The 24904-nt window shown below is 46.7% G+C and overlaps 2 protein-coding genes across 3 annotated transcripts in view; both read right to left on the bottom strand.

Annotated features, from left to right (window-relative positions):
* Positions 1 to 1426: 1426 nt before the first annotated feature.
* ERP27 (endoplasmic reticulum protein 27) lies at positions 1427 to 19172 on the bottom strand. Its single transcript, XM_054278508.1, has 7 exons — positions 19052 to 19172; positions 18729 to 18829; positions 16018 to 16155; positions 12589 to 12702; positions 9525 to 9650; positions 2599 to 2796; positions 1427 to 1934 (listed from the first exon to the last, which is right to left on the bottom strand). Exons 1-7 carry the CDS (start codon positions 19170 to 19172, stop codon positions 1890 to 1892), a joined length of 843 nt encoding a protein of 280 aa, XP_054134483.1. The 3' UTR covers positions 1427 to 1889.
* A 688-nt stretch (positions 19173 to 19860) lies between these two features.
* The window catches only part of ARHGDIB (Rho GDP dissociation inhibitor beta), a 44834-nt gene continuing 39790 nt past the window's right edge, over positions 19861 to 24904 (bottom strand). For both annotated transcript variants that reach the window (XM_054272668.1, XM_054272678.1), the window contains exons 2-6: positions 24672 to 24860; positions 24026 to 24109; positions 23093 to 23169; positions 21463 to 21526; positions 19861 to 20524 (exon numbers count right to left, since the gene is read on the bottom strand). In XM_054272668.1, the coding sequence (XP_054128643.1) occupies positions 20325 to 20524; positions 21463 to 21526; positions 23093 to 23169; positions 24026 to 24109; positions 24672 to 24860 (614 nt within the window). In that variant the 3' untranslated portion in view covers positions 19861 to 20324. The remainder of the gene's footprint in view (positions 20525 to 21462; positions 21527 to 23092; positions 23170 to 24025; positions 24110 to 24671; positions 24861 to 24904) is intronic.

Below are 24904 nucleotides of genomic sequence, written 5' to 3'. Positions count from 1 at the left end.
CTGCAAAACTGCTGGAGGAGGAGAAGGAGGAGGAGGAGGCTTTTCCTGTGCCTTTCTTGCAGCTCCCAAGTTTGTTGGTTAGATGCAGAGCCCTGGAAGGTGCAGAGGGAATTAAAGTCCCCAGTGTACATAAGCTCCTGAAAAGTTATCCCTATAATTAGCTGTGTACACAGTGAGCCCAGTCACTGGGGACACTGCTTCTACTCTCAGGCTTGTTTGCAGAACCAGAACTTCATTCATGTCCTGTTTTGTTTCCCTGCAGCACTGAGAAAGAGTCACGTCGCTGTGCCCAGTTTCTGCAGCTGGCCAAGACAGACTTCGGGTGCTCGTGCAGCAGCTCAGAGCCCCCACCCTCTGATCTGGGCCACAGACAGATGTGCATGGTGCTGGAAACACCTACAGTGCTAAGACTCCTCCCAGATGTCTCCCCAGAAGACCTTTCCCTCTCTGTCAGACTGCAGATAAAGGAATAAACCCTTCCTAGGGAGGAGCAAGCTGTTGCTGTAAAAAGGAGCACTTTTCCAACTGAGGGAAAGTGAGCAGGCTCCTGGCAGGAGATACAGCCCTGCACATTCTAGGGCTGGCATAGAACCAGGAGTTCAGACCCATCACACGTCACTGCCATGAGGATTCTGGAAGGCAGGTGTGAGTTTGCTCTGCCTGGATTCTGGGCCAGTGGGAGGTGAGCCATGTCTCATCCTCAGAGCTGAAGTGTGACAGGGTCTAGGACAGGACCCCCTGGCTACCCAGTGTTTCAGAGGGGCTGATCCCTGTGCTCACACCTTCACACAGATAACACCAAAGTGCTTCATTCACAGGTCATTCCAGCCCAGTGCTACAACCTCTGCCCATTCCCACAGCAAAAGCAGCAAGGTATTCTGACACCTTAGACCCTTCCCCTCTCTCTGGGGCACAGCCTTCAACTCTTAACATCTATACTGTACTTCTACAGTCTTCTCTCAATGCTTAAAAGCCACAAGGGGATCCAGCAGAATTCAGACATATATTTTTATATTTTATCCCTGTACACACCCTCATTCAAAAGGTCACCTGGTGCAGACAGCTCTCTTCCCTGGCCGTACAGATGGTGAGAGCATGCCTTGCTCTGATCCACAACAGCCTGTCCTGGGTAAGATTACTGACTGCAACATCTTAGGCTCATTCAGTTTTGCTGCACCATCTCAGACCTGCTTACCTAGTGCTGTTCTGGTCCCAAAACTTCAGATATCTCATGTCCTGGTGGAAATATCTATTGACAATGGGTCCATTTCCATAGGGAATGATTCTTAGCAACCAACCTGACTGGGTAGGCATTGCTTTGGTTAAACTCAGAGAAAGGAAGCTTTTTGAGTTTATCCACTCATAAAGAGAGACTTTGTCCTTAAGTGAAAGACGAGGGGAGTGGGAAAAAGCATTTGCATAAAAATTCAGGCCACTCACTTATTGCTTTATTTAGTAAAATAAATGGAAAATTTCATGTGATATCAAGCAACAAACCTCTTTGTAGTATCAGGCAAGGCTGACAGTGGATCCCAGCATGGCACCAAAACCCAAAAGAATGAGGGAAACAGATCCCTGGCAATATTAGCTTTACTTCTGATATTGTCATTTCACTGTGCCACCCTTTGCTTCAACAGTGGCACAGAAAGACATTGTAGGACAATACCAGAGGTCCTGAAGTACTGAAAAAAGAGCTCTGGAGCCAACAAATGAGAAGAGATAAGAGAGAAGAGATTCCTGGAGAGGACAGACAGTGTGTATGTACATGGAATGATGATGGGAATCCATGACTGAGTAGGCTCAGGAATTGCTGAGCTGTAGGGCAGAGTGAACTCCTCATAGACCAGAAACAGACTCTGGCTACAGTCATCCTCTTGGCTGAGAAAGAATCAGAGTTCTTCATTGGGGGGCTTCTCCTCAGATTTGTCTTCTTTCTAAAACACATCAGAGGGATGAAATCAGTTTTGACATTACTTGGTTTCTCAGCATAGGGATAACGAAAACAAAATAACTCAAATGCCTCCCTCTGCTGTCTTTGCCACTGCCCTATGTCATTTCTGTCACACAACACTAAGACTCTGTGCTACAGGAGGATGAATTTTGACAGAGAGAGAACTTATAACACTGCATGAACATGAAGATTTAATTGTGCGTCTCCCAGCAGAGACCACTGGTAGAGTCCCCTAAGGCCCAATCTGTACACTCTGTTCTGTAGTCTTCCTGGTAGATTTAATTGCTATCCATGCCACTGGTCTCTCTGACCTGCACTGATATGCTGCCATCCACCACCTCCCCTCTCAGCATCCAAATGTACCCTTTACTTTGTCTCCCTAACTGTTCCCAAAAGATAGATGCTTCACAGAGACCTTCATACAGCTGCAGAGATCAGTGAATTCTTCTTGCTGGAAGGCAGAGGTCAATAAAGAAAGAGGCTCTGCAAAGACATCCACCTCTGCTCTGCCCTAAATGTAATGTTTCTCTGACATTCAGGTGAAAATGTATATGGAAGAGAAAGTGACAGGGACGGGGAGGAGTTCAAGGAACTGAAGTAATCTTCTCCAAGAGCCTGGTAACCAACAGCATCAGGGCCCTCTTTACCTTTGTCATTCTTTGTAGGAAACGATTACAAAAGTCCTGTACACGCTCAATGGAGATGTCATCCACAGCCACCACTTCATGCTCATCATCTGGGGTGTGGAATATAGCCAGAGCTGGCAACTGGGACTTCTTCAGCTGGAAGTATGACAGTACTCGTTCATTGCTCTGCAAATTGCTGTCCAACAGGATAAAGAGGATCTGTGATGGAAATAGGAAAGAAGACGTGAGAAAAACAGAAGCTGAGATGGAGAACAGATCCGCAAACAGTGATCATAAGAAGATTAACAGTGATATTTTTATAAAGATTTTGAGAAAACCATCCATACTCTGTTAGGACAATGCTTTCCTTGGCCACTATCTAGCACCTCCATGCAGTACAATTGTCTGTATTTTATCAAGTCCAGACTTACACTACCAAACAAAATGTCTTCTTTCACCTTCTTTAAAAATATATCTACAGAATGACAGGAAGGGAGTTTTAACTTCTGTTCTCTTAATAGATAAGGAAACAAAATGTTTTTTATCTTAACGGCAAATGTCAAAGAAGCTGAATCCTTTACTTGCATGTTCTTTGGATAAGATGCTCACATGCTTGCAACAATCAGTGCAAAAAGGGGTTTTGGTGTGGGAAGAATCAAATTCAATTGCAAGAATGTGAGAATGAAGTACAGGGCATCAGGAACCTGCAGGGATAAGAACATGAGAGTCCCAAAACCAAAGGACATGTTGAAGTGAGCAGAAATGAGGATGCAAGGATTTAGGAAACAGAAGGTTTTGGCAAGACACTGATGTCCATGCAGCCCAGCTCAGTGGAGCATTCAGACCTGAGGAGAGAAGCTCAACATGAATAAACCAGAATGACAATGACCTACAGTCATTATTATAAAATTTATTTTAAAAAAATAAATATATCAGTTAAACAATTTAATCAGTGACCTGATTAAATAGAATACCTCAGCACATGAGATCCAAGTCAATGAAAAAAACACTCAGCTAATATGTGTAATTTTATCTTCTTTTTACCCTGTGCAATCTACCAGGCCTAGAATATTCAGTGTACCTATGGACAAGGCTATGGCTTCAGTTACACAAGAAAACAAGAGCTTAAAAAATAATGAAGCAATGTAATGTGAAGATTATGTGCCCAGTTCCCAGGCTGTGACTCATGTTTTTCTTTCTTTTCAATGAAGAACACTCAAGTTAGGTCCAAACTTGTTTTCTTCTCTATAAATAAACTTCATAAATACTAAATTCTTTACTTATTAAATTTTTGTTCTATAAAAAACAAATATATCTGAAAACTTTCCTAGGCAACAGCCTATTGGGAAGGAGGGATATTTAGGCTGCTGTAATATTTAACTTCAGTTTTTTAGTGAAATACAGAAACAGGTACAGCACTTTCACTGGATATGTGATATTCACCATTTGTAATTTTTCTTCCAAAAGTCAACTGTGCCCCAAGAGCAAAAAGCTGGTGAGCAGACAGGTGGTGGGGTACTTCTCCCAGAGCACTTAATTCATCTTTTTGCAGCATAAAACACCAAGCTATAAAAGGGTCACATATTTAAGGTTCACAGGTCTAGGGATATGATCTAAGAGGCTTACAGATGGAACAGCAGTAGGAAATGTTTTAGGGCTCTCTTTTCAACTAGGAAGCTGGAAACAGAGGCCAGTGTTGGAGGGAAGCACTTTCAGAGTGTCAGTACAGTAAATGGTACTGCTTTTCATGGTGCATTCAACAGCTTTTGGGTTTCTCTATCAGAAATTGACTAGACAACAATTTTTTTTTAAATCAAACGTTAAAGAATAAGTAATTAAAATTAAAAAAGTATTGTTGCATCACTTCCTATACAAAATCTCCACCACCTTTAAAACAGTTGAATAGTATTTTAAAATACTATTCAATAACATGAATATTAGTTAGTCAATATTCTTCATTTCATCAAGCTTCCAGACTTTGCTAAAACACCCAAAACTAAAAATATCTACATACTTTATCCATGAATACCAAGAATAGAGTAAGAATAAAAGAGCAAAGAGGTTGAGATTTAGAACTCTGAATGCCTTCTTCCTCACAGGAGCAAACAGAAACACACAATCTGGCCCCTCAGCTAGAGAGGCTGAGATACCATCAAGTCATTCAGAGTTATTGACTTGGATCTCTGTAACAACTCCCATTTGGCTCACAGAGCTATAGTGTGCCAAAGCACAGCAAAGCTTGCTTCTCTGCCTACATTCAAAAAATATGGGAAAGAGAGCAATTGCATCTGGCCACTGTAGCTCAGAAGAAGACCCTTTAATGCCTATGAGAATGGTGCATTCCTGGGAGGTCTGTGACTTGGGATGTGTCCTCCTTCAGGAGAAGGGCCCACCTCTGCTGGTTGTGCTCCAGGAGCCCTGCCAGGACCTGTGTGGTCTCAAGGTCACACCTGTGGGGCAGAAGGGAGGATGTGCTGGCCCAGAGGCCACTGGACTGAAGCCTGATCTCCACAGCAGCTGAAAACCAAGAAAATTTCTCAGTTGTCACATTTCCATGACAAGATGCCATCTTGTGGAACTGGAATTTTCTCATGAGGAATTTATTTTGTTCTGAGATTCCCAATCAGCTGCAATCATAAAAAATGAACACAGTAACCATGGAAAATTACATTGACCATGAGGCAGGATTCACATTGCCTGACCTCTGCCATCCAGATCCTAGTCTTGTCTCAGCCAGTCATCTACATAATTTCTACAATAAACAGTGACAGGCATTTAATTCCACCCATTTTAGAAGGGAAGGAAGCATATGCCCTTGTTTCTCTCTCAGTACTAAAAAGAGCCTAAAACATTTACTCAGATGACCCACCAAAGCCAGAATTCACCAAAACCAAATCCCACTCATAATGGCAACTCTAATGTCACTGCTAGAGATCAGTTAGTTCCATCCCAAACAGAAAGTTCCCTTTCCATTTCATACCAACCTGTACAACAGCTGGTTGGGTGTTTTAAATTCTGAGATTATTTCCATAATTTTTTTCATTTTGTAGCAATCTTCCTGCCTGTGCTCAGAGATCTGCTGCTTCAGGCACTGAAGGATATCCTGCATTAATGAGAAACCCCTTCACACAAAATATCCCCTTCACACATGATATTTTCAGTGCACTGTCACTTGCAATAAACCACCTTTCATAAATTTTCTACACTGGTGCTGTCTTGATGTCTTAACAACTTGATTCCCAGCCCAGTGCTTTTAGAACATCAAGTTGGTGGATATGGAATGATGTTATTGCCCAGGGAATTAAAGATAATTGAAAATAGCACTGCAATGATAGAAACCAATTGGCCATTGTTTAGTTTTTCCTCCAACAAAGACAAACAGAAAGGATGGTCAAGCCTTATATCCAGTGTTTGACTTTGAACTTCAGAGGGCTGAATTTCACTGTTTTGTATAAGCAAAAAGATCAAATTCTGATGTCTGAGTAATTTCTTACATCACGGTGCATCAATGCAAAACAAAAACATCAGTCATGAATTTAAAAAAAAAGACAGCTATAAAACCAACTTTACTGCAGATATCTATTAAGTGAGATAAAAAGTCTGTATTTATAGGCTTCTCTGTTTATGGCTAAAAGAGGCATCTCTAAATATTATCTCTCTCAGTTCTGGATCCATCAGTATCTGACAAGAAGAATAAAAGTTGTACAAATGACCGTCTGCAAGAGAAAGGGCATCATCTTTTCATTTCCATGGAAGAACTCCTGAAGGACAACAGGAGTTTCTTAAACTCCATTTCTAAATGGACCTACATCTAAATTAAAAGGGCGTTTACAAACATCCTTACCCAAACCATTTTGACATTGGAAACCAATTATGTCAGCTGCAAAAAAAGCTGCTTTTGTTATTCCCAAAATCACCTTGTTGATACTTCTGCAAACGCCCATGAGTTATACCAGCTGTAATTACCATGTTATACTCTGACACTGTGGAAAGAAAACTGAATATAAGTATTCTAACTTGGCACAGCAATGCAAACCCTGACATCTCCTTTCCAGTGCATTTCCTTTCCTTGCCTGGACTCTTGGCAGTACTTTCTCAAATAAGCACATATTTGATTGAACATCCAAGAAGGCTGGGGATTTATTCCCACAGCTGCAGTGCTCTGAACTCTGTTAGCTGTTATTCACCCACAATTGTTCCTGAAAAAGTGCTAGAAAACTACCATATTTCTTCTTATTGTGGTCAGCTTCTGCTGGTTTAACGTCATCTATCATTTGCATTTTTGTCTCCAACATTTTAAGGGGCTCAAGTTCCACAATAAAATCTAGAAAATTTAGGCTGCCTCCACTGTTGCTCCAGGTGCAGTTCAAACTGTTTTCAAATACAAGTCCTCACCATCCTGCCTCATGGATCCTCCAGCTGAAAATTTCAGCTGTCCCTCAGGCAGAAGTGAGAATATCGTAAACCAGAGGTGAAAGGACCATAATACAGAAACTGGCAGGTGAATCACTTCCTCATGATCCATTAAAGTTTGGACTCAATCATCTTAGAGATGTTTTCCAACCTCAGTTATTTCACAATTCCATGGTTTTTCTTCACTCTTTGGGGTGAAGAAAAACCAACCAAGTCATTCATCAGCAGCAGCAGCTCCTCTTCATCTCTCTGTCCATGCGACAAGTTTCTCTTTTCCCTCCCCCTGGTGATGGCAATGACAAGGACTGCTCTTCTATCAGCGTGCAGCAGAGATGAGTGACAGGATCAGTTCCCCTTCTCCTGCTTGAGATCCCTTTTGAGGCTCTGTTTGTGTTCTGCTCTGCCTTGTAGAAATGCTGCACACACCAAGTACCCCCAGTCTGTTCTGGCACTCTGCAGTCACTGTAGAGCAGTGCTGGATGCAGTGGAACATGCTCACAGGAGCCTGAACATCACTGCACAGCAATGATTCCTCGCTCAAACCACTGGTAGCACTGACCCCTCAGCACAAACAAACCTTTCACCACTATCCCACAGGACAGAATTATTCACTGGAAATCTTGAACAAAATTCAAGTCAAGAATCTTGCATATATTCTCAGACTGAAAGATGCTGAAAAGAAAAATCTAATCAATACTTATTCTGAAACAAACCTCAATTAACTTGGTAGTTCCAACAACACATAACTTCACAAAGGAAAATTAGCCAGCAGGGATCTTCATGGCATTGTGCAGTGGCTGCCACTGATGCCCAAACTAATCCAGGTCTTTCTATATGGCAGAGCAATGGGGACAAACCCAAGTGGGCATTTCACTCTGCTTACTCCTTTCTATCCAGACCTAAAATCCGAGCAGAGAGATCTTAGCTCTCTCTCACTCCTTTCTAGGACAGCAGTCCAAAACACAATTTACTCCTCAGAGTGCCGCTCCTTCAGGGAAAAATAACTTATTAGACTCTAGGTCACTTCATCTCTGTGTCCTCAAGTACCACAGCAATTAAGTGGAAATAATTAGTCAAATCCCCACATCTCTAATGCTTGTACTTTACTCTGGCAAACTTGTTGACTGATTCGTTTGGAAATGTGCCTGAAAAAATAAAAAAACTCAAAGATTTGGCTTGCTGAGAATTCATAAATTGTCTGAACTTCAGTAGAACATTTTATCCAATGTTTTGTGAAGTATTTCTAGGAAAATTATAGCTATTTACTCAGATCTAGGCAAGTCACATGAAAACTAGATGCAGCTGCATCAGCAAAGGATAGTGATGCTAAACATCATTGTGTTGGAAGAAATAACTGCTGGGTGGAGACCTGTATCAGACTCTGCTTCTCATGGAGAACAGTGTTAATTTTGTCACTTTAACACACATCTCACACTAAACAAATGGAATTTTACAGATAAATGAGTTTTCTTTTATAACTACATATTCATCAAAGCAAAACATTTTTGAAGAGACCTTTTGTTTTTGATATATAGTTTCTGCCTAGTCTCTTGACAATGGTTAGGAAAGACATAAAAGTTCCAAAGTAGTCCTGCCTTAAGCAAGTCTCAAGACTTTTGAGATTGCATGGATCTGAGGTGGTCCCTGAATTCAAAGGTGAGGGTATTCTTGATTTATAATCTGTTCCTTCAATACCAAAACCAGATGCATACAGATATTCTAGTTATCAGATTCCAAATCCTTCCAGCTCCACAATTCCCAGAGGAAGACCTCTTGGTGCTCTCAACTCATCCTTCCCCACTTCTCTGACATTCTGCCCCCTCTCATCTGCTGCTCTCCCTTGCCACAAATGCCTCCTGTTGCTCCCAATCCTCCTTTGCTTGCAAGTTCATTCCTCTGCTCCTTGGACACAAATTCCACTGTAATCCAGCTGCTGGCAGAGAAGCAGACATCGGATGATTTACTGTTTGGGGAGCTCTGTTCCCAGAGGGATGAGATTCAGGCAAAATTTCTCTGAAACACCTCATCTATCTCATCACCTTAGTGTGGGAAATCGAAGCAATACATTTGCAGCTCCTTTAAAACAGCCATTTCCAGAAGGGAAAGGGTTAAGAAGCACTGACATTATTTGCTCTCTGGTCACTTATATAAGCTGCCTTGGCGTCCTGCAGGCTGTAGATACAAATTCACCTCTCACATCAGTAGAGCACAACTGTTGCCAGACTGAAGAGCAGCAGCTGTGTGTCCTCTCCTGGTACAAGGGAACAAAACTGGGCTAAAAGCCACAAAGTCCCTGCTGTTTCACCAGGAGAGCAAGAGCAGGATACAGAGGGGATTTACCCCGTGAGATGGCAAACTGGCAAAAGGTGAACAGAACAAACCCATCCATTTAATTATCCAGATAATCCTCTTTTCCTGCTACTTGACCTTTGCTGTCATGATTCACAGAGGAGATTATGCCCTCCCCACTCGTGGCAGAAATCACTGGGTTTTCTCCTCCCCAACAGCCCCTGTTTCTCTTTGTTTGAACTCACCTTGCCCTTGTAGAGCTCTGCCGCTGCCTGGAACTTGCGCATTCGCTCAGGGTGCTTTGGAGACATCTTGTCCGTGATCAGAAGGAGGTTCAGGATCAGAGAGCTCTGCATCACACCTACTGCTGTCTGCCCAGCACAGAGAGAAACACAGGCAAGGAGATTGAGAACACTCAGTTGGCATTGGATGCAGTGTCAGTGGGACATGGCTCAGCTATGGCTTCTTTGCAAATCAGCATCAAAAGCAGGACAGATTTCTTTAAAGCAGGGGGGATCCAATCTGAGTTCTTTGCAGAAGCTCTTATCCCTCTGGCTTTGCTTATTTTCCAGACAAGAATCTGAAGACCACAAAGATCCATCACTAGCCTTAAGATAATGACTAGGCAAGAGGAGTAGGAGTAGGGCAGAATACAGGAAGACTAAAGATGTGAAGAACAAGGCCAGCAAACACTGAATATAAGGGTGTCCTAAATCGCTGAGGTCCAGCACTTGTCTGAAATATGAGTAAGAAAGTGGGAAGGATTTGTTGTGCCAAGGTTGGTGTTTGTCCTCATTTTCTTTCTTTGGTGTTACTCTGTATGTAGGATGGGGATGAGTTCACAGTTTCAGCAGCCTGAGGGCCTGGACACTCCTGAGTGCTGAGGGTTAAAATTGTCTCTGTGTCCCACAGTGAGAGAAGACCCTGGGCAAGGGCCAGGTGGGCACTGCACACGCCTTCTGTGAGGAGCCAGGGCTGGCACTGCCCAAGAAGCCACAGCACCATCTCCGTGAACTTGCTCACTCCTCATCTCACTTCTGTCTGCTTCCTGCCGGCCTGCAGCCTCTCCCTCAAATTAAACAGGAGTGGGGCCAGACCTGCTGCCTCCCTAGTGCCACCGAAACCACAGAGGCACAGCCTGTGCAGCTCCCGCCAGTGGCAGCACAAAGTTTCCACATGCTCCAGGAGTAACAAGGAAGGGGTCAGGGAGTGCATGCTGGCAAGTGCCGTGAATAACAGAGCATCTAGACTTTGGCAGGCTGGACTCTGCTGTTTGCTCAATATTTATCAGATATTTTGTACCCCTTCACTTTTCTGATGGCATGCAGCTGGGGTGGGGAACTGTGGAGGGGTTGCAAGCTAAGCTGGGAAGCGTTAGAGGACCTCACGGGAGAGGATGAGGCTGAAGGCAAGGATGAAGCCAGCCAGCAGCAAGCCCCTTGACAAGGCTGGGGTGAGAGCAGACAAGGAGGGAGCAGCAATTCCTCCAGCAGCTCTGCACAAAGGTGTGCTTGTCCACACAACCTTGTGTGAGAGCAATCAGCAGAGCTCATCAGCAGGGCTGCATCACATCTGACTCTCCTGAAAAACCCACGGGGTAAACATTGCCTAAAAATTCCTAAAGTATGTGGGAGAAACAGTAAGGGCCCCAGGATGGGGAGAGGAGCTCTTGGCAGCACTTGGTGTGAGCCTTGTGACCCCATTATCTGCTGACCTGCAGCATTTTTGGATGCAAACAGCCTATGCACTGGGAATAAATATTTATGAAAAACCAAGCTACCTTAGGGAAGCTGGGAGGGCTTTGGGCCAGGGACTGCAGGAGGCACTGTTAATTGCAGCACCTTGATAGAGCTCCAGACCATCTGGGAAAGAAACTGCAACAACATCTGTACTGACATCAGGGTGGAGGGGACCAGCTGAACAGCTGAGGAATTCTCAGTCAGGGAGACAGCCTGGTGCCAAACAGGACACCATGCAGTGAGAGCCCAAAGCATCAACAGAAATGCATCAAGAAAGAGAGATTGTCCCATGAATTGCAGAAGGATCTAATAGGGGCTCCAAGGCTTCAGAGGGTCTGGGAAATTACAAAGACGAGAACATCATCCCTGCTGATGTGACTTGGGTATTCTTAAAGGGCTGTTAGGCCAGTGGAGCAGGATATAGCAGTTCCCAGAAATATTTTGTGATTTCAAAATGTAATTTTCTCTTTAAGATGAAAAAACAATTTTTAAATTTTTTTTTGTCACAGAAAAAACCAAACTCCTACCATATTTCACTGGGGGAAAAATGTAAAAAATGTACATTTCAAAACAAAATACTCTCCTACTGGTGGGTTGCAACTGAACTGACTGAATGCATCGGGTTCTCTTAGATGATCCTTGAGTTTATCTTGAAAAGGTATAGCTCTGCAACAGGTTGGAGCATTCGTCTCTGATAGAAACTGAGCCTGGTCAGCGCTGTTATGGCTATCCAGGAGGCCACAAAACACCCCATCAGCAATGATGAAATCTCAGCCTTGCAGCAACTGGGGCTTCTAACACCTGCTGACTCCACAGCAATGAGACCAAGGAACCACTAAGATTTCAGAACCTAAATCCTTGGTCAACCTCTGCAGCAGGGAGGGGTGCTGGGACCCTGCCATGGCCAGTCAGATGGGTGAGCCAGTGAAGATGGCCAACATGGAAGCATTCTAAGCCTGATTTTGTGTGTGGTTTGTTTTTTTGTTGGTTTGTTGGTTTGTTTGTTTGTTTGTTTGGGTGGTGGTAGTTGTTGTTGAACTGATGAATTCTGGAGGAACGATGGAAGGGATGGGAAAGATTTTGCTTGGGAAGTTCCCAACCTGCTCTTGAATATGTACTCAAATATCTGGGCTTACACCAAGCCCTATATGCTGAGAGATGCATAAATCCTGCCTTCTGAGAGCAGGTCATTTGAGCTTCCATGTTTCTCAAGGCTTGTCAAATAGAGGGCATTCTGGCTGCAGGCATGGCACAACACTGCAAATGTCCATGGGAGGAGGCAGCACTGCCTGCAGAGTATAAGAAATGGAGTTCTCTGTCCCTCAACATCCCAAATTTACTGAAAAGCCAAAAGAAACTGTGATGAGTCCCTTCCTCTCCCACCACACTCATGCTCCAGCAAATCTGCTTCCAGTCCACATGTGGAGCAGCAGTGAAGAGCTGTGTGGCTTCCCCAGTCCCATCTACACCATCACACTATCACATCCATCTGGATATGCACACTGGGCCCAGAGGGTACCATGAGAGGAAGGCCAAGCACAGGGTGAGGGTGCAGGGAGCTGGTGTTTACCACAGGGTTGTACTCTGTCACCAGGCGGAGCTCGTTCATGCGAACGAAGCGGATCAGCTTCTTGGCGTCGACCTCTCCGCTGCTCATGTCCAGATCCCGACGGTCATTGTCCACCTGGAGTCAGGCAAAGACACCTGCAGTCACAGCTGTCCTCTCCTCCCTGCACCTCCTCCAGAGGCGCTGATTGCCCTCACTCACAGAGACACCCACCCCCGGGACACCACCATCCTCTCTCCCCCGCTGCATAATCCCACCTCTTCCCATCACCATTCTGGAGCTCTAGAACCTACAGGAACGAACCTGCACTTTGGGATAAGGCTCTCCCAGCCTTCTCCAACCTCCAAAGGACAAGCCAAACTCATGGTATAACAGAAATCTCTGAGGGCTCCAGACATCCCTACACCACCAGCTCTCGATGCGCTGGAGACAGGGAGAATTAGCTACAAACTATTCTAGGCATTGTGGAGAGAGGCCATTAAATAGTCTAGCTCCTCACATCAATACTGGCTTTATGCCCCTTTTAAACATCTTCATCTGCTCATTCTGTTTCTTCTACAAGTAATAAACATTGGCATCGCCCGGTATGGAATTCCTAGAAACATTGTGCAAGCAGGAAATCTCTCCAATAAAAAGAGGATTTTTCTTCCAGTACAGCAGGAAAGAAAAAAAAATAAAATAAAAAATATTAAACCCAGCATATTTCAGCTTTAGAGGAAAATTCATCCTGCCACACATCTCCCCACACTTCATCCCCTCAAAATGATGGGATTTTATTGAGATTTTCGTGACCTGATAAACAGAAAAAAGCAGGCAACCACTGAATGACAGCAATACACTAGGGTTTAAGGGCAGGGTTCCTGTGTAGTACCACCACAGGACGTGATGGAGCTAAGCCATGGGAGCAGTGGTCTCTGACATGAAGTAGGATCAAAGTTTGGGATTTGAAAGCCATTGATACACATGTTGAATGACGTTCTTGGGGCGAAGAAGCAGTCCACATGCACACCTCAGATTTTATTCTCTGCATGTGGACAACCTCTGAAAGTTGTTGTGTTAGTTTTTCCAGTGGTGTGCAGACATCTAAAGTAATTTTTGCTGTTCTGTGGTCATTGGCAAGGTCTTTGATACCAGTCACCCGCCCTGTCTGACAACACAAGCTGGTGATTTTCAGACAGTGTGGCCTGATTCCTCTCACAGGTTTTCCTCCTGCACAACATGAAAGGGCAGCTCTGCTCAAGTAAATAAGATCAGGACAGTGCAACACCTGGGCGGGTGAGATCAGACAGGCCTTGAGAACCAGTCTGAAGCAGCTTGGACTCTGCAGAAAGTCTTCTCTTGGCTTTCATGGGCTTCTGGAAATCTCTGACTTCCATGTGGGGAAAATAACATCTTGAATCAGCACTCAACATTTATGTTTTTAAGAAAATAAGGTTGGAAAATAGCCTGCATTTAATAGTTGAAGCTCTAGTCAAAATGTCTTCATCACTCCATATAATTAGGTGGTTAGCATCTGTTAACTATGTTCTTTTTAGGTCTATCAGGATTTCTTACTAGAATAAATCTGTTTCTTTCCCCTATTTACAAAGAAGTCTCACCAGTTGACACAGTCCCTCCTACTACTGTAATTATGGTTTAAACTTCTAAGCATTGTAAGTGTTTCATACACTGCAAAGGCAAAGAAAAAAATTAATTTATGCCTCTGATTCACTTCTATCCTGGTGACGCATCTTTGTATCCTTCAAATGAGTATTTGATTCCAAGTTCCTGTATCCGTTCTTTTAAAATTCCTTTTTATCTCTGACCTCTTACTCCTACACATTATTCATCACAGGATAAAAGAAAAAATAATATGTCTGATAATTTAAGAAAAACTGACAATCAGACAAGTGAATTGTCAACCATATTTGAACCTGACTAGTGCATTGTTTTCTTGGCTGTTTTTTTCCATATTAAAGAAGAGTTCAGTTGCAAAAACTTGGCTCCGAAAAAAGAATATTCAATATAATACAAATTCCAACAATCCAAACAATTTATTTTATCAAACTGTCTCCCAGTGCAGCCATCCTCACTATCTGCACAGTGCAAAAACAAAGGATCTTTTCAATATTTTTGGAAGAAAACCACAATGACTAAGAACCAAAATTGAAATGGGTGTTGCTGAAAATTGCAACATCTAGCAAATAAAAGGTTAAATAAAAGGATCTGCCTAACTATTGCTCACTCTTAGATCATTCTTTTCTAATTATTTGGATAATATCAGTGGTAAACATGGTGCAGGAAATGATGGGGGGGGGGGGGGGGGGGAAGAGAACAAACTGTCCAATCTTTGTACAGACTGGATCTAGAACTTGGCCAAGCTGCCATATTTAGTTTCCCCAGAACATGTGGTGTGTACCCATTTCTCCCCACCTCAAGCACTTAGAGGTCTGGTGTCACAACACTTCACTGGCTTTTAGGACATCTTGTGCTGCCTGGGGCCCCGTTCCTCTTCAGACACACCTACCTCTGCAGTTTGCCACTGCCATGCTTGTGCAAGAAGGAGCAACATGGGGAAATTGATGTAACCAGTAGAATACTTGTGGTACTTTTGCAGCAAGCACATGGCTCTTCCCAATGCCATCTCCTTAAATTTCAGCAGATATAGCTACATTGAGGCTATACTGAGCTACCTGCACTTAGAGCTGAAGTCATGAGATATGATCTAGCACAGCATCCATCCCTAAGAAACTCCAAAGCAGGACTTCTAATGCCTAAAGTGTATTTAGGAAATTAGTCTGCAAACCACAGTGTAGGGTGGCACAGCCTCTCTTAACTGCAGAGACTTAGTCTGGATGTGTTTTCTGTCTCATTGGAAAAGTTTTGTACCCTAGGAGACAGCTTTGCCTGCCTGAAATGACACTTGCCAAGTTTTAGTATCAAGCCTGCTGGGTTGATCCATCGTGACATGACTCTAGATGCTTTTCATGTGTCTCAGGACCCTTTCCAAAACCACAGAAACGCCATCCAAGTTAATGCCAAGCTCTGGGCAGGTCATGTAGAAACACAGGCATTGCTCTTTGCAGAGCTCTGGGTGCTGACCCAGAGCACCTAAACAGGAGAATCTTACCAGGTGTAATTAACTCTCCATCTCTCAGTGACAGGCACTCTGTAGTTGAAAAGCAAAAGCCTTCTTTGGGGCAAGAAGAGGGATGTACTTTGAGGTGGTACCTGACTGCCAGTGACAACCCTGTGTTTGGCTTGCCCTAAGGAGAGATGCGTTTTATGCTTTTTACTGCTGTATGCACTCGTCCAAGACCCTCTCCCACCCACACCAGCGCGCCGGGGACCCGGACCCAGACCCTTATGCTGATGATGCAGGTTTTTGCCTGGCAGCGTGTTCCGGGAGGGAGCGGCCCGCGATGCCCCCGGCCCCGCCGCGCTCCCACGCACCGTGCGGAACAGCACCACGGTGTTCTCCGCGGCGCCGTAGTGCGACAGCACGGCCGCGCTGCTGCTGAGCCCGAACGGCACCTCCGCCACCTGTCCGGCCGCACGGCGAAACTGCTCCGCTTCGGGGCTCTGCGGGTCCTGCGGGCACAGCAGCGACGGTGAGGGACCGAGACAGAACCGGCACCGGCACCGGCACCGGCCGCGGCCGCGGGCGGACCGAGCGCGACACCTGCCGGCAGCTCGGTCCCCGCGGGAGCGGCCACTGCCGCAGCCTCGTGCGGATCAGGAACCCGCCAGGATGGTGCTGAGCCCCTGGGGACTCGCCAGAACATAGCTCGTTAAAACAAAACAAAACAAAACAAAACAAAACAAAACAAAACAAAACAAACAAATATATATAAATATACATGTGCATGTATATATAAGTGTGAGTTTCCAAAATATATACATATATAAAAACATCGCCATTTTAATGCTAACCTTGATTCTAGATTAAATTTTTAGCACCTTGCCTTATCAGTATCATGGCTCCTTTTAAAAGGACATCTTAGGTACATCCTGTAAAAAGTAGCTAATTCAGGTGCATCAGAGGATAGAAATGTGCGATTTCTCAGTATTTTGAGGTCCGTTCTCTTTCTTGCGGAGAGCAGTAACTACAGCTGTCCTTTGCCTGTATTAAAGCCTTCCTTGCTGTTCCCATTCCCAACTTTTTAGTGATGTATTTTTGATACTGCTATTTATTGGATGTAAATTCTCAAGACATGGTCTCTGCTTGGAAATTGGTTTGTTTTTCTTTTTAGTTTGAACTGTCAGCTCAGCTGTTTGTGAGCCCAGAGAGAATGGAAAACAAAATTCTTTGTTCGTCCAAAGAAAAACATCTCTCATGACCTGTTTTGGAAATGCCAGTGCATCAACTGCTCTGGTGAGAACGCTAAAGCCGAGGGTGGGAATAATCTCGCTGAGTTTTGGAGCATTCCTGGGAAACCTGGGGTTTAATCAGGCTGAGCACTGCCCTTTCTCAGAGACACGCGGGGTTTCTGGAGCAGTGTGCTGTGTTTCCATCACGGCATGCTGTTCCCAGTCAGGGGCGCCGTGCTCATTATACGGGAAGCTTGCCGAGCCACATTCTGCAGCGAACTGAGAGGCTGCAGCAGAGAAGTAATTCATGGTGAGCGGAGAACACGGGCTTTATTTGGATGAATATGCTTTCAGGCCGAGAGCCAAGCCTTCATGGCACACATACGTCTTTATCTGCTGTTCAAATGCAGCCCGGCCGCGCTTCAGGCACCGAGTGCCCGACATGTGGCTGCCCCGTGCTCCTGGCACTGGGGCTGCACGGCAGCAGCTCCGTCTGCCTCTGAAGAATGCAGTCCTGCAGAGGGAGGCCACAGTGGCACAGGACAGAAGGAGCCGTGTCCCTGCTGTAGCTCAGGAGGCGGCTCTGGGCACAGCCCTGCCGCAGGCCCAGCTGCTGCCCTCGGGGAAGGAGGCCTCGCAGGCCCAGCTGCTGCCCTCGGGGAAGGAGGCCTCGGCACTTTCGGCACTTCCGTTCTGCGTGTGCGGATTGCCTGCCTGCTTTGCACTGCAGCTTTAGCGCCGCAAGAGCAACCCCCAAGGAGCTCCAATCGCCTGCAGGCACCGACGTGGAGGCGGCTGGGGCTCTGTGATCAGCGCTTACAGGGCCCTGGGGCATCAGCCTCCTGCACTCACAGCTCACGGACTTGTTGCTGCCGCGCTGCACAGGCATCACCATCGGCCCTCACTCACTCTGCGGGTATCTGGGCTGGGAGATGCCACTGCCCTGCACCAAGAGCACGATGCCCTCCCTAGACTGTCCTCCAGCCCCAGGCACAGGGCAGGAGGAGGAAGGTGCTTGCAGAAGGATTTGGTTTTGAAAGTCTGAAGCCTTCTCTGACATGAGGCAGTGTGTGGACAGCAGAAGAGCAGAACAGAGCTCAAAGGAAACCTGGAAAAAGGTGCAACTTGGGGACTTAAAAGTGATAAGGATCCTGTTAAAGAGGCCTCTGTTTTACAGTGCTGTAGCCAATAAATGCTTTCCTTTTATTTTCTGAGGAAAAATACTCATGCCATTTGGGGGGGCAAGGGACTCATAGCTGTCACTCAGCTTTGAATTCAGTGAAATTTAGATAAAAAGAGACAGAGGTCTCAAGGGTATCTACTCCTACTCTGGGGAACAAAGAAGTGAAACAGAGACCATGCCTACATCCTCCCCACGAAGAGGCTTCAGCCTGAGCCCAAACTCTCAGACCTCAGTGGGCCTGCACTATCACTTCTCCCTGAGACTTGGCTTCCTCATCCCTGTCACACAGGCAGTGCTTTCCTCTGCCTTTGCTGACTACAGCGAATAACTGACATTCCCATTCACCCCTCACCAACACTGTTTCTCTACCATGTACATTTCTTTGTTCCTTCCCCTGCAGCATTTCCCTCTCTCCTGCTCCAGGGCTCCTACAACCTCCTTCATCTTCCTCCCTTGCTCCATCTCCTTTTCCATGCACAGACCAAATTCCCTGTGCTCTCTCTGTCACCCATCACCCAATCCCTCCACATGCCTGTCAGAGCCCCAGCACTGTGGGGACTTTTTGGGACAACAGCTGCTTTGGCAGGTGTTTACACCACATCCACCCTCATGCTCTCAGCAGGGTGGGATAGAGCCCACAACTGGCAGAGGGGAGGTGCTGTGAACACACCTGGAAGAATCCAATGACTGCCACCTCTGCACCACTGATGAAGGCTTCGGCATCTGGGATGTTGTCTAACAGGATGGGTTTGTCTGTGGTGCTGGCTGTGCCTGCAGAGCAAAGGTCAGGGTTGGGCAGAGTGTACACAAGGAGCAGCTCGAAGAGGATCCCCCCAACACACACACAAGCATCCCAACCTTACAGCTCTTACACAAGCATCACAACCTTACAACCCACACACCTCTCTTGCAAGCAGAACATGTTTGTACAGCATAAGGAGGACTCCCTGAAGCAGACCCACTTTCCCCAAGGCAGGAAGAAAGCTCACTTACTGTGGGATGCAGAGTCACTCCCTGCAGCACACCCTGCTGGGGAGCACCTGGCAAGCAGGGTGACAAAGAGGCACGGGAAGATGGATGTGCCCATGGCTCCAGCTCTCCTTCTCCTCGCCATGCCACCCTGCTCAGTCCTCTCCTCAGTGAGACACGTCAGCTGCTGTGGGGACCCACAGCCTTCCTGGGGCGGTGGGAAGGGAGCAGCTGGCCCAGGGCAAAGCCTCCAGCTCCTGAGATAAGTGCCTGGCTGGAGAAAGCCCCTCCCTGCAGTGCAGGAATCACTTGGAGAGCTGCACCAACACTGCCATGGTGTGCCCTCACCACAGCACTGGCATTGGCAGCCCTGCACCTTTGTGAGCAGACACCCCAGCTGGATCAAGAACAGCCCTCTCCAGGTGCTGGATCCCAGAGGCTGATGTTCCCTTGTGCCTGGCCAGCAGGCTGGCCACGAGGACGTGAGACTCTTGCATTAGCTCCGGGGAACAGCTGCTAGGGTAAGTGCTAAACATGAGAAGGGTATGTTACAGCTCCCTGGCTCACTCAGCAGCCATCTGGGATGAGAGGTGGGGGCTGTCCACCCCTGGAGTCTACCCCCATCACAGCCAGACTTTGGCTTCAAAGAATTAATGAAATCCCTGAAGGAAACTGTTCTGAAATAATTTGCTTATAGAGTAAGGCTGCTGCTTTGAAGGAGGAGGGCTATTTCCCTGCTGAAATATGCTCTTAAGCCTTCCTATACTGCATTCTCCACACACACATCACTGAGAAACATGGTCTAGAAAAGAATGTGACACTCATGCAGAAAAGAAGAAAGAAACTGGTTTTATTCTCAGACACTGAAGTCTTGTTACGGCATCTAGCTGCATTCCCCCTGACTGGCTTTGCCTGCACAAGGATGGATTTTAACAGGGTAGGGCACCAGACACAGACCAGGAGACCATCACGGGAGGTAAGTAACCCTTTACAATGAGTCAGAGCACATGGCAAGTGTAACTCAAGAGAGGGATTTTCCAGGGACCAGTCCACCCCTGCCAGGTGACCTTGTTTCCTCGAAAAGGCACTTCCAGGACTGGAGTTGGTATGGGAGAGATGGGGACAACAGGAGGAAGTACAGGGGGAGAGGGAGGGAGGTGCTTTCCCAATTTAACCCATTATGGTCATGATGGGGTGGTGGCTGGGTTGTTCTCAGTGTATCAGAAGAAGCAGCAAAGGCCTGGAGACTGGTGCAGGAGGCAAGGGGACGGGAAGGGGGAAGGCAAACTGGGTGAACTCATTCTGTCCATTCCTTCTTGATGGACAGGTTCCACTCCCAGGTGAGATGGTCGTGCTTGTCATCATCCGTGAAGAAGGATTTGTTGTGGTAGGTGCCTCGAGCCAGCATACCCTTGGGAGCCTCCTCAACGGGCGTCAGGAACTCGTACTCCTCTGGCCGTGGCCCGTAGCTGCCAACCATGAACGTGGCTTTGTCCACTAGGAGAAAACAATCCATAGGGAATAAGCCCCTCACATGGGGAATGATGAGGGAGAGAGCAAGCCATGAGCAAAAGAGCAGAAAGGAGATGGGGGAGAAAGGAACAGCCCATGTCAGCAAAGGAGAGCAAAATCAGGGGGAAAAGTGGGTTAGTGAAGCATAAGGACAGCTGGAAGCATAACACGGATGGATGGGCAGGTGATCAGGCAACTCAGTTTGTGCACTCTCACATGCATGTACTTGTCCTGGTTTGAGAGAAATTTGGGAGAAAGCTGAACATTCTGGCTGTGAGTACACCCAGCATATGGCTCAAGATCTACCTTGATTTCCCACTACTTCTCTCTACTGGTGAGAAGACACCAGCAATGTGTGCTGAAGAGGATGCGGAAGCCTCAGAGATGGTTGCACAAAAATGCATGTGGGGGGTGTGTGTGTGCAAAATGGGGCTTTCCTCTGCCTTGTCCAAGCCCAGCAGCACTGAGGAGAACCCATGGGCAAATACAGGGACACAATGGGAAGTTTCACAGAGCAGGTCTGAATTTTACCAAAGGCTTCTGAAGAGCTTTCAGAGGGTGGGAAGCTCCACACAGGCTGAGCCACTGCACAGGGGTGGAGGGGAGGAGAAGTTCTCTGTATGGAGAGGCAACCTGTGGCAAGCACTGTCCAAGCAGAGTCTCTGTGGACCTTGCTGCTGCAGACAGGGGTGCAGCATACAGACCCCAGAGCTGGCTCACACTGAGTGTGCACAGAACAAGGAACCACTGTCCTGGGTGAAGCAGGCACTCTGCTGAGAAGTCACCTCCTGAGTGTTAGCACAGGGTGGGACTTGGGACCAATGGGGCCTCTGCCCCAGCCCAGAGCTGCAGGACACTTGCTCCAGAGGAGGGACACAGAGGCAGGAGCAGTGCTGTGCAGGGCATGCAGGGCTCTTACTCACCCTTCACCCCTGTCCGGTAGGTGTGCTGCACGTATTTCAGTCCCGACACAATGTCCCTGTTTACCTGCAGGAAGGAACCAGAAGTGTCAGGAGAGGAGTTTTGGTTCTGTACCTGATGATTTTCCCCGTCCTGAAGGACATACCCATCTTGGCTCCCGACAGAAGGGAGCCTCAGCATAGGGCACATTGAACAGGTCCCTAAACAACTTCTCCATAGGTACCTGGAGACCTTTAGCATCCTCTGTGCAGCTCCTATACTTCCCTATCCTTTGCACACCTTTGAAGCTGACTGGAGCACACCAGTAAGGTTCTCAAGACATGCTGATGAGGACAAAGAAAAGTGAAGCAAGGGGTTCCTGTTTAATAATTTTCATACTGTAAACCATCATGGGTAACTAGAGTCATCCCTTCAGCCCCAATGGGTGGGCAGCTCCCAGGTGCTCTCTAAGCTCTATGGGGAGCTGGCAAGTTTCTTCTCAAAAGACAGAGGGACAGTTTTCATAAATCTTTTCTCAAATGTCCCATGGATAGCTTGGATGTATCCAGTGCTGCTCCTCCCCTCCAGCATACACTGCCTTCCCACAGTGTACACTACTCAATCTGAAAACGAGATTGACAGATCCTTTTACATTCCAGGGTAGAATTCCCACAGTACCAGCCCTTACCAGCCATGGAACTGAGGGAGGGAATTAGAATAACCTGTCTGGCTTCAGGTGTCTCCAGTCAACAAGGCACAGATACAGATGGAAATATTTCACAGCACAAAAGAAAGCTGGAGGTGTCTCAGGGGAGAGCATTGGGGGACATTCATCTCTGAGACAACAAGCCTCAAAGAAAAAGGGAAATCTGCCCTACAGATCCCACAGTATTAACATCTTCCCTCATCTGTCTCAGGAGAATTCTATTTCTTCCCTTTTTGCCTTCTCTTCCAAGCTCAGCTTTGAAGTAAGCACTTGCAGAGATGATCAGTTCAGTGCTGGATGCCACACTGCAGCGTGGCCAAGCTCCATTTTCAGCTGTAAACAGAAGAAATGGCTGACACACTGATTGATGGGAGTGAGGGTGAAATAAGCCCATTTAGGTATATCACAACCTGAAGAATTCAGGCATCTTCAGCCAAGTGCTACAATATTACATCTTCTTGATGTGTACATGAAGCCCAGTATCACTGACTGAATCAGTACTTCATGAATAGCCATTCTCTTCCTCTTCTCTCTTCTCTTCTCTTCTCTTCTCTTCTCTTCTCTTCTCTTCTCTTCTCTTCTCTTCTCTCCTCTCCTCTCCTCTCCTCTCCTCTCCTCCGTGTTAATTTCCATTTAGTGTGGAGTAAAGATTTTCCAGTGGCTAAAAAGCAAAACCAAACCCAGCCAAAACTACCCATCTGGCTTTTCAACCACTCATTTATCAGTGTGAGCAAACAGAAACCAACTTCCTCCAAGGGGTGAGCAAGCAGAAATGATTTCCTGGAAATACCTCATCCCTTGTTGGGTAGAACAACACCTGAAGCTAGGGGAGCTTTGCAAGTGCTCAGCTTTTGGGCAGGCATTCTGTCTGGCTCTGGTTATCTGACAGACTGCCACTGACCAGCCTTAGCAACTGATAAGAAGCAACTGGAAGGAAAACAACTCACTCTGAAGTGGATCTTAACTCTGTATTCCACCCCTTCCTTTAATACGAAGGTCTCTTTCTTGAGTGCTTCGAGGTCACCTGCAAGAAGAGAATCAAGGTGTCAGCTAGAGATGTCTCAGCAAGGAGAGACCAGGCACAGGGGGAAAGATGGGCATGGGGTTGCTGCCAGAGGTAAGCATCCCTTCAAAGGATGACACCTGTAAAATGAACATGCGGACATCCTTGTGAGATTGAGTTGTGTGACCAAACACACAGAAATTCCTGGGTGCTCGTATGTATCTGTGCCCACAGAAGATAATGCCTGAGCACACACAGGTCTGAGCACATGTACACAAAGATGCTTGTGCACAGGCTTGTTGCAGAGCAGATGCAGCAGTGTGTGTATGCTCCATCCATGCCCAGCCTGGCTTGGTGAGAGCTTGGTTCCACAGCTCCAGCCCAGCTTGGAAGGCTGCCCGGGCCCCACAGGGGTTTTGGGTGGTTTTGGGTGAACAGGAAGCCTCTCTGCCTCTCCAGGCCCAGCTTCCTCTCTCTGCAGAAAAGCCCTTATAAGGCTCTCTCCCCCTGCCCCCAGGAGCCGGAACTGCAGTATTGCTCGATTCTGAAGTTTCAATACAGCCTGCTACCCAAATGCATGCACATCCCCTGTGCTCATGAAGTTTCATTGAAAGGAAGCAAGCAGAGATGGCAAGAGAAACCCAGGAGCTCCTACAGCAGTCTAGATGAAGGAAAAAACCTCAATATTTTCCTCTGTTACATCTGCTTCTTTTTTATTTATATGTGTATACCTTAAAATAAGAAACAAGGCTAAGATGACTTCAGAGCTCCTCTAAAACCCACTATGGCATCCCAAGGACAAACTCTCTTTTGACTTGGAGCATGCCAGGGCCTTTGGTTGTTCCCCTCTGTGACCAAGGGCAGAGCCTGTGCCTACCTGTAAGGTCCATGGTGATGGGTCCTGGAGCAGAGTCACAAACCAGAGTGAGTCGGGTGACCACCACATTGGGAGCTGTTGGGTCTGCAGGTAGGAAAAGTCAGGGGGAAGCTGTCAGCTTGCAAAATTAGATGCAATCAGAGGGGAATGACACTGAAGAAACAGGGATGCCTTGCCACACAGAAACTGCATTTCATGAAACACCCAGTAATGCCAGGCTTCCTTAGCACAACAGGACCACATGTCTACCCAGTCCTTCTACATGGATGCCTCTGGCCTCCATCACAATGCCTAGAAGTGGTCTTTCCACCACGGAAAATTTCCTTCTTAGGATCATTCTGAGCAACAAGACCACCTTTCAGCATAGGCTGACCCCTTCAAAACCCCCAAAAGTCCTCTGAGACCCACACACCTCCCACCGCAAGTCATTTTCTGATGCCAGCACTCCCCAGTAATCCTCCTAACTCCTACCACTCTGAGCACCTTCTGTGCTTCCTTTATGTGTAACTTTCCAGCTGCCCATCCCCAGTCCTCCAGCACAAGCAGTGCATGTCCCTGGGCAAACAGGATCCCGCTTCTCTGAAGCAACAGCACACTGCTGCAGTACATCTCCCCAGTCCCTCCCTGCCAGTGTGCCCCAGCCTACCTACTACCACAGGTCCATCTCCCAGCAGGGACTTCTTGTACTTAGCGAGGCTTTCATCATCCTTGTCCAACTCCTGCAGCTCCTGCAGCGTTTTCTGCGGAGGAGGTTTGTAGTTGAGTTTCCCATCCAGCTCATCATCATCATCCTCCACATGAGGCTCCTGCGTCTTCTCAGTCATGGTGGCTTGGTCTGGGTGACAGAGGAGGGGGCAGTCAGAGAGATTGCTGTGGATT

Source organism: Melozone crissalis, unplaced genomic scaffold (assembly GCF_028551555.1).
Source record: "Melozone crissalis strain CALT ecotype California unplaced genomic scaffold, PUWL_Pcris_2 ptg000004l_1, whole genome shotgun sequence".
NCBI lineage: Eukaryota > Metazoa > Chordata > Aves > Passeriformes > Passerellidae > Melozone > Melozone crissalis.
The sequence above is the reverse complement of the archived record's forward strand: the minus strand, read 5'-3'. Positions and strand labels throughout refer to the sequence as shown.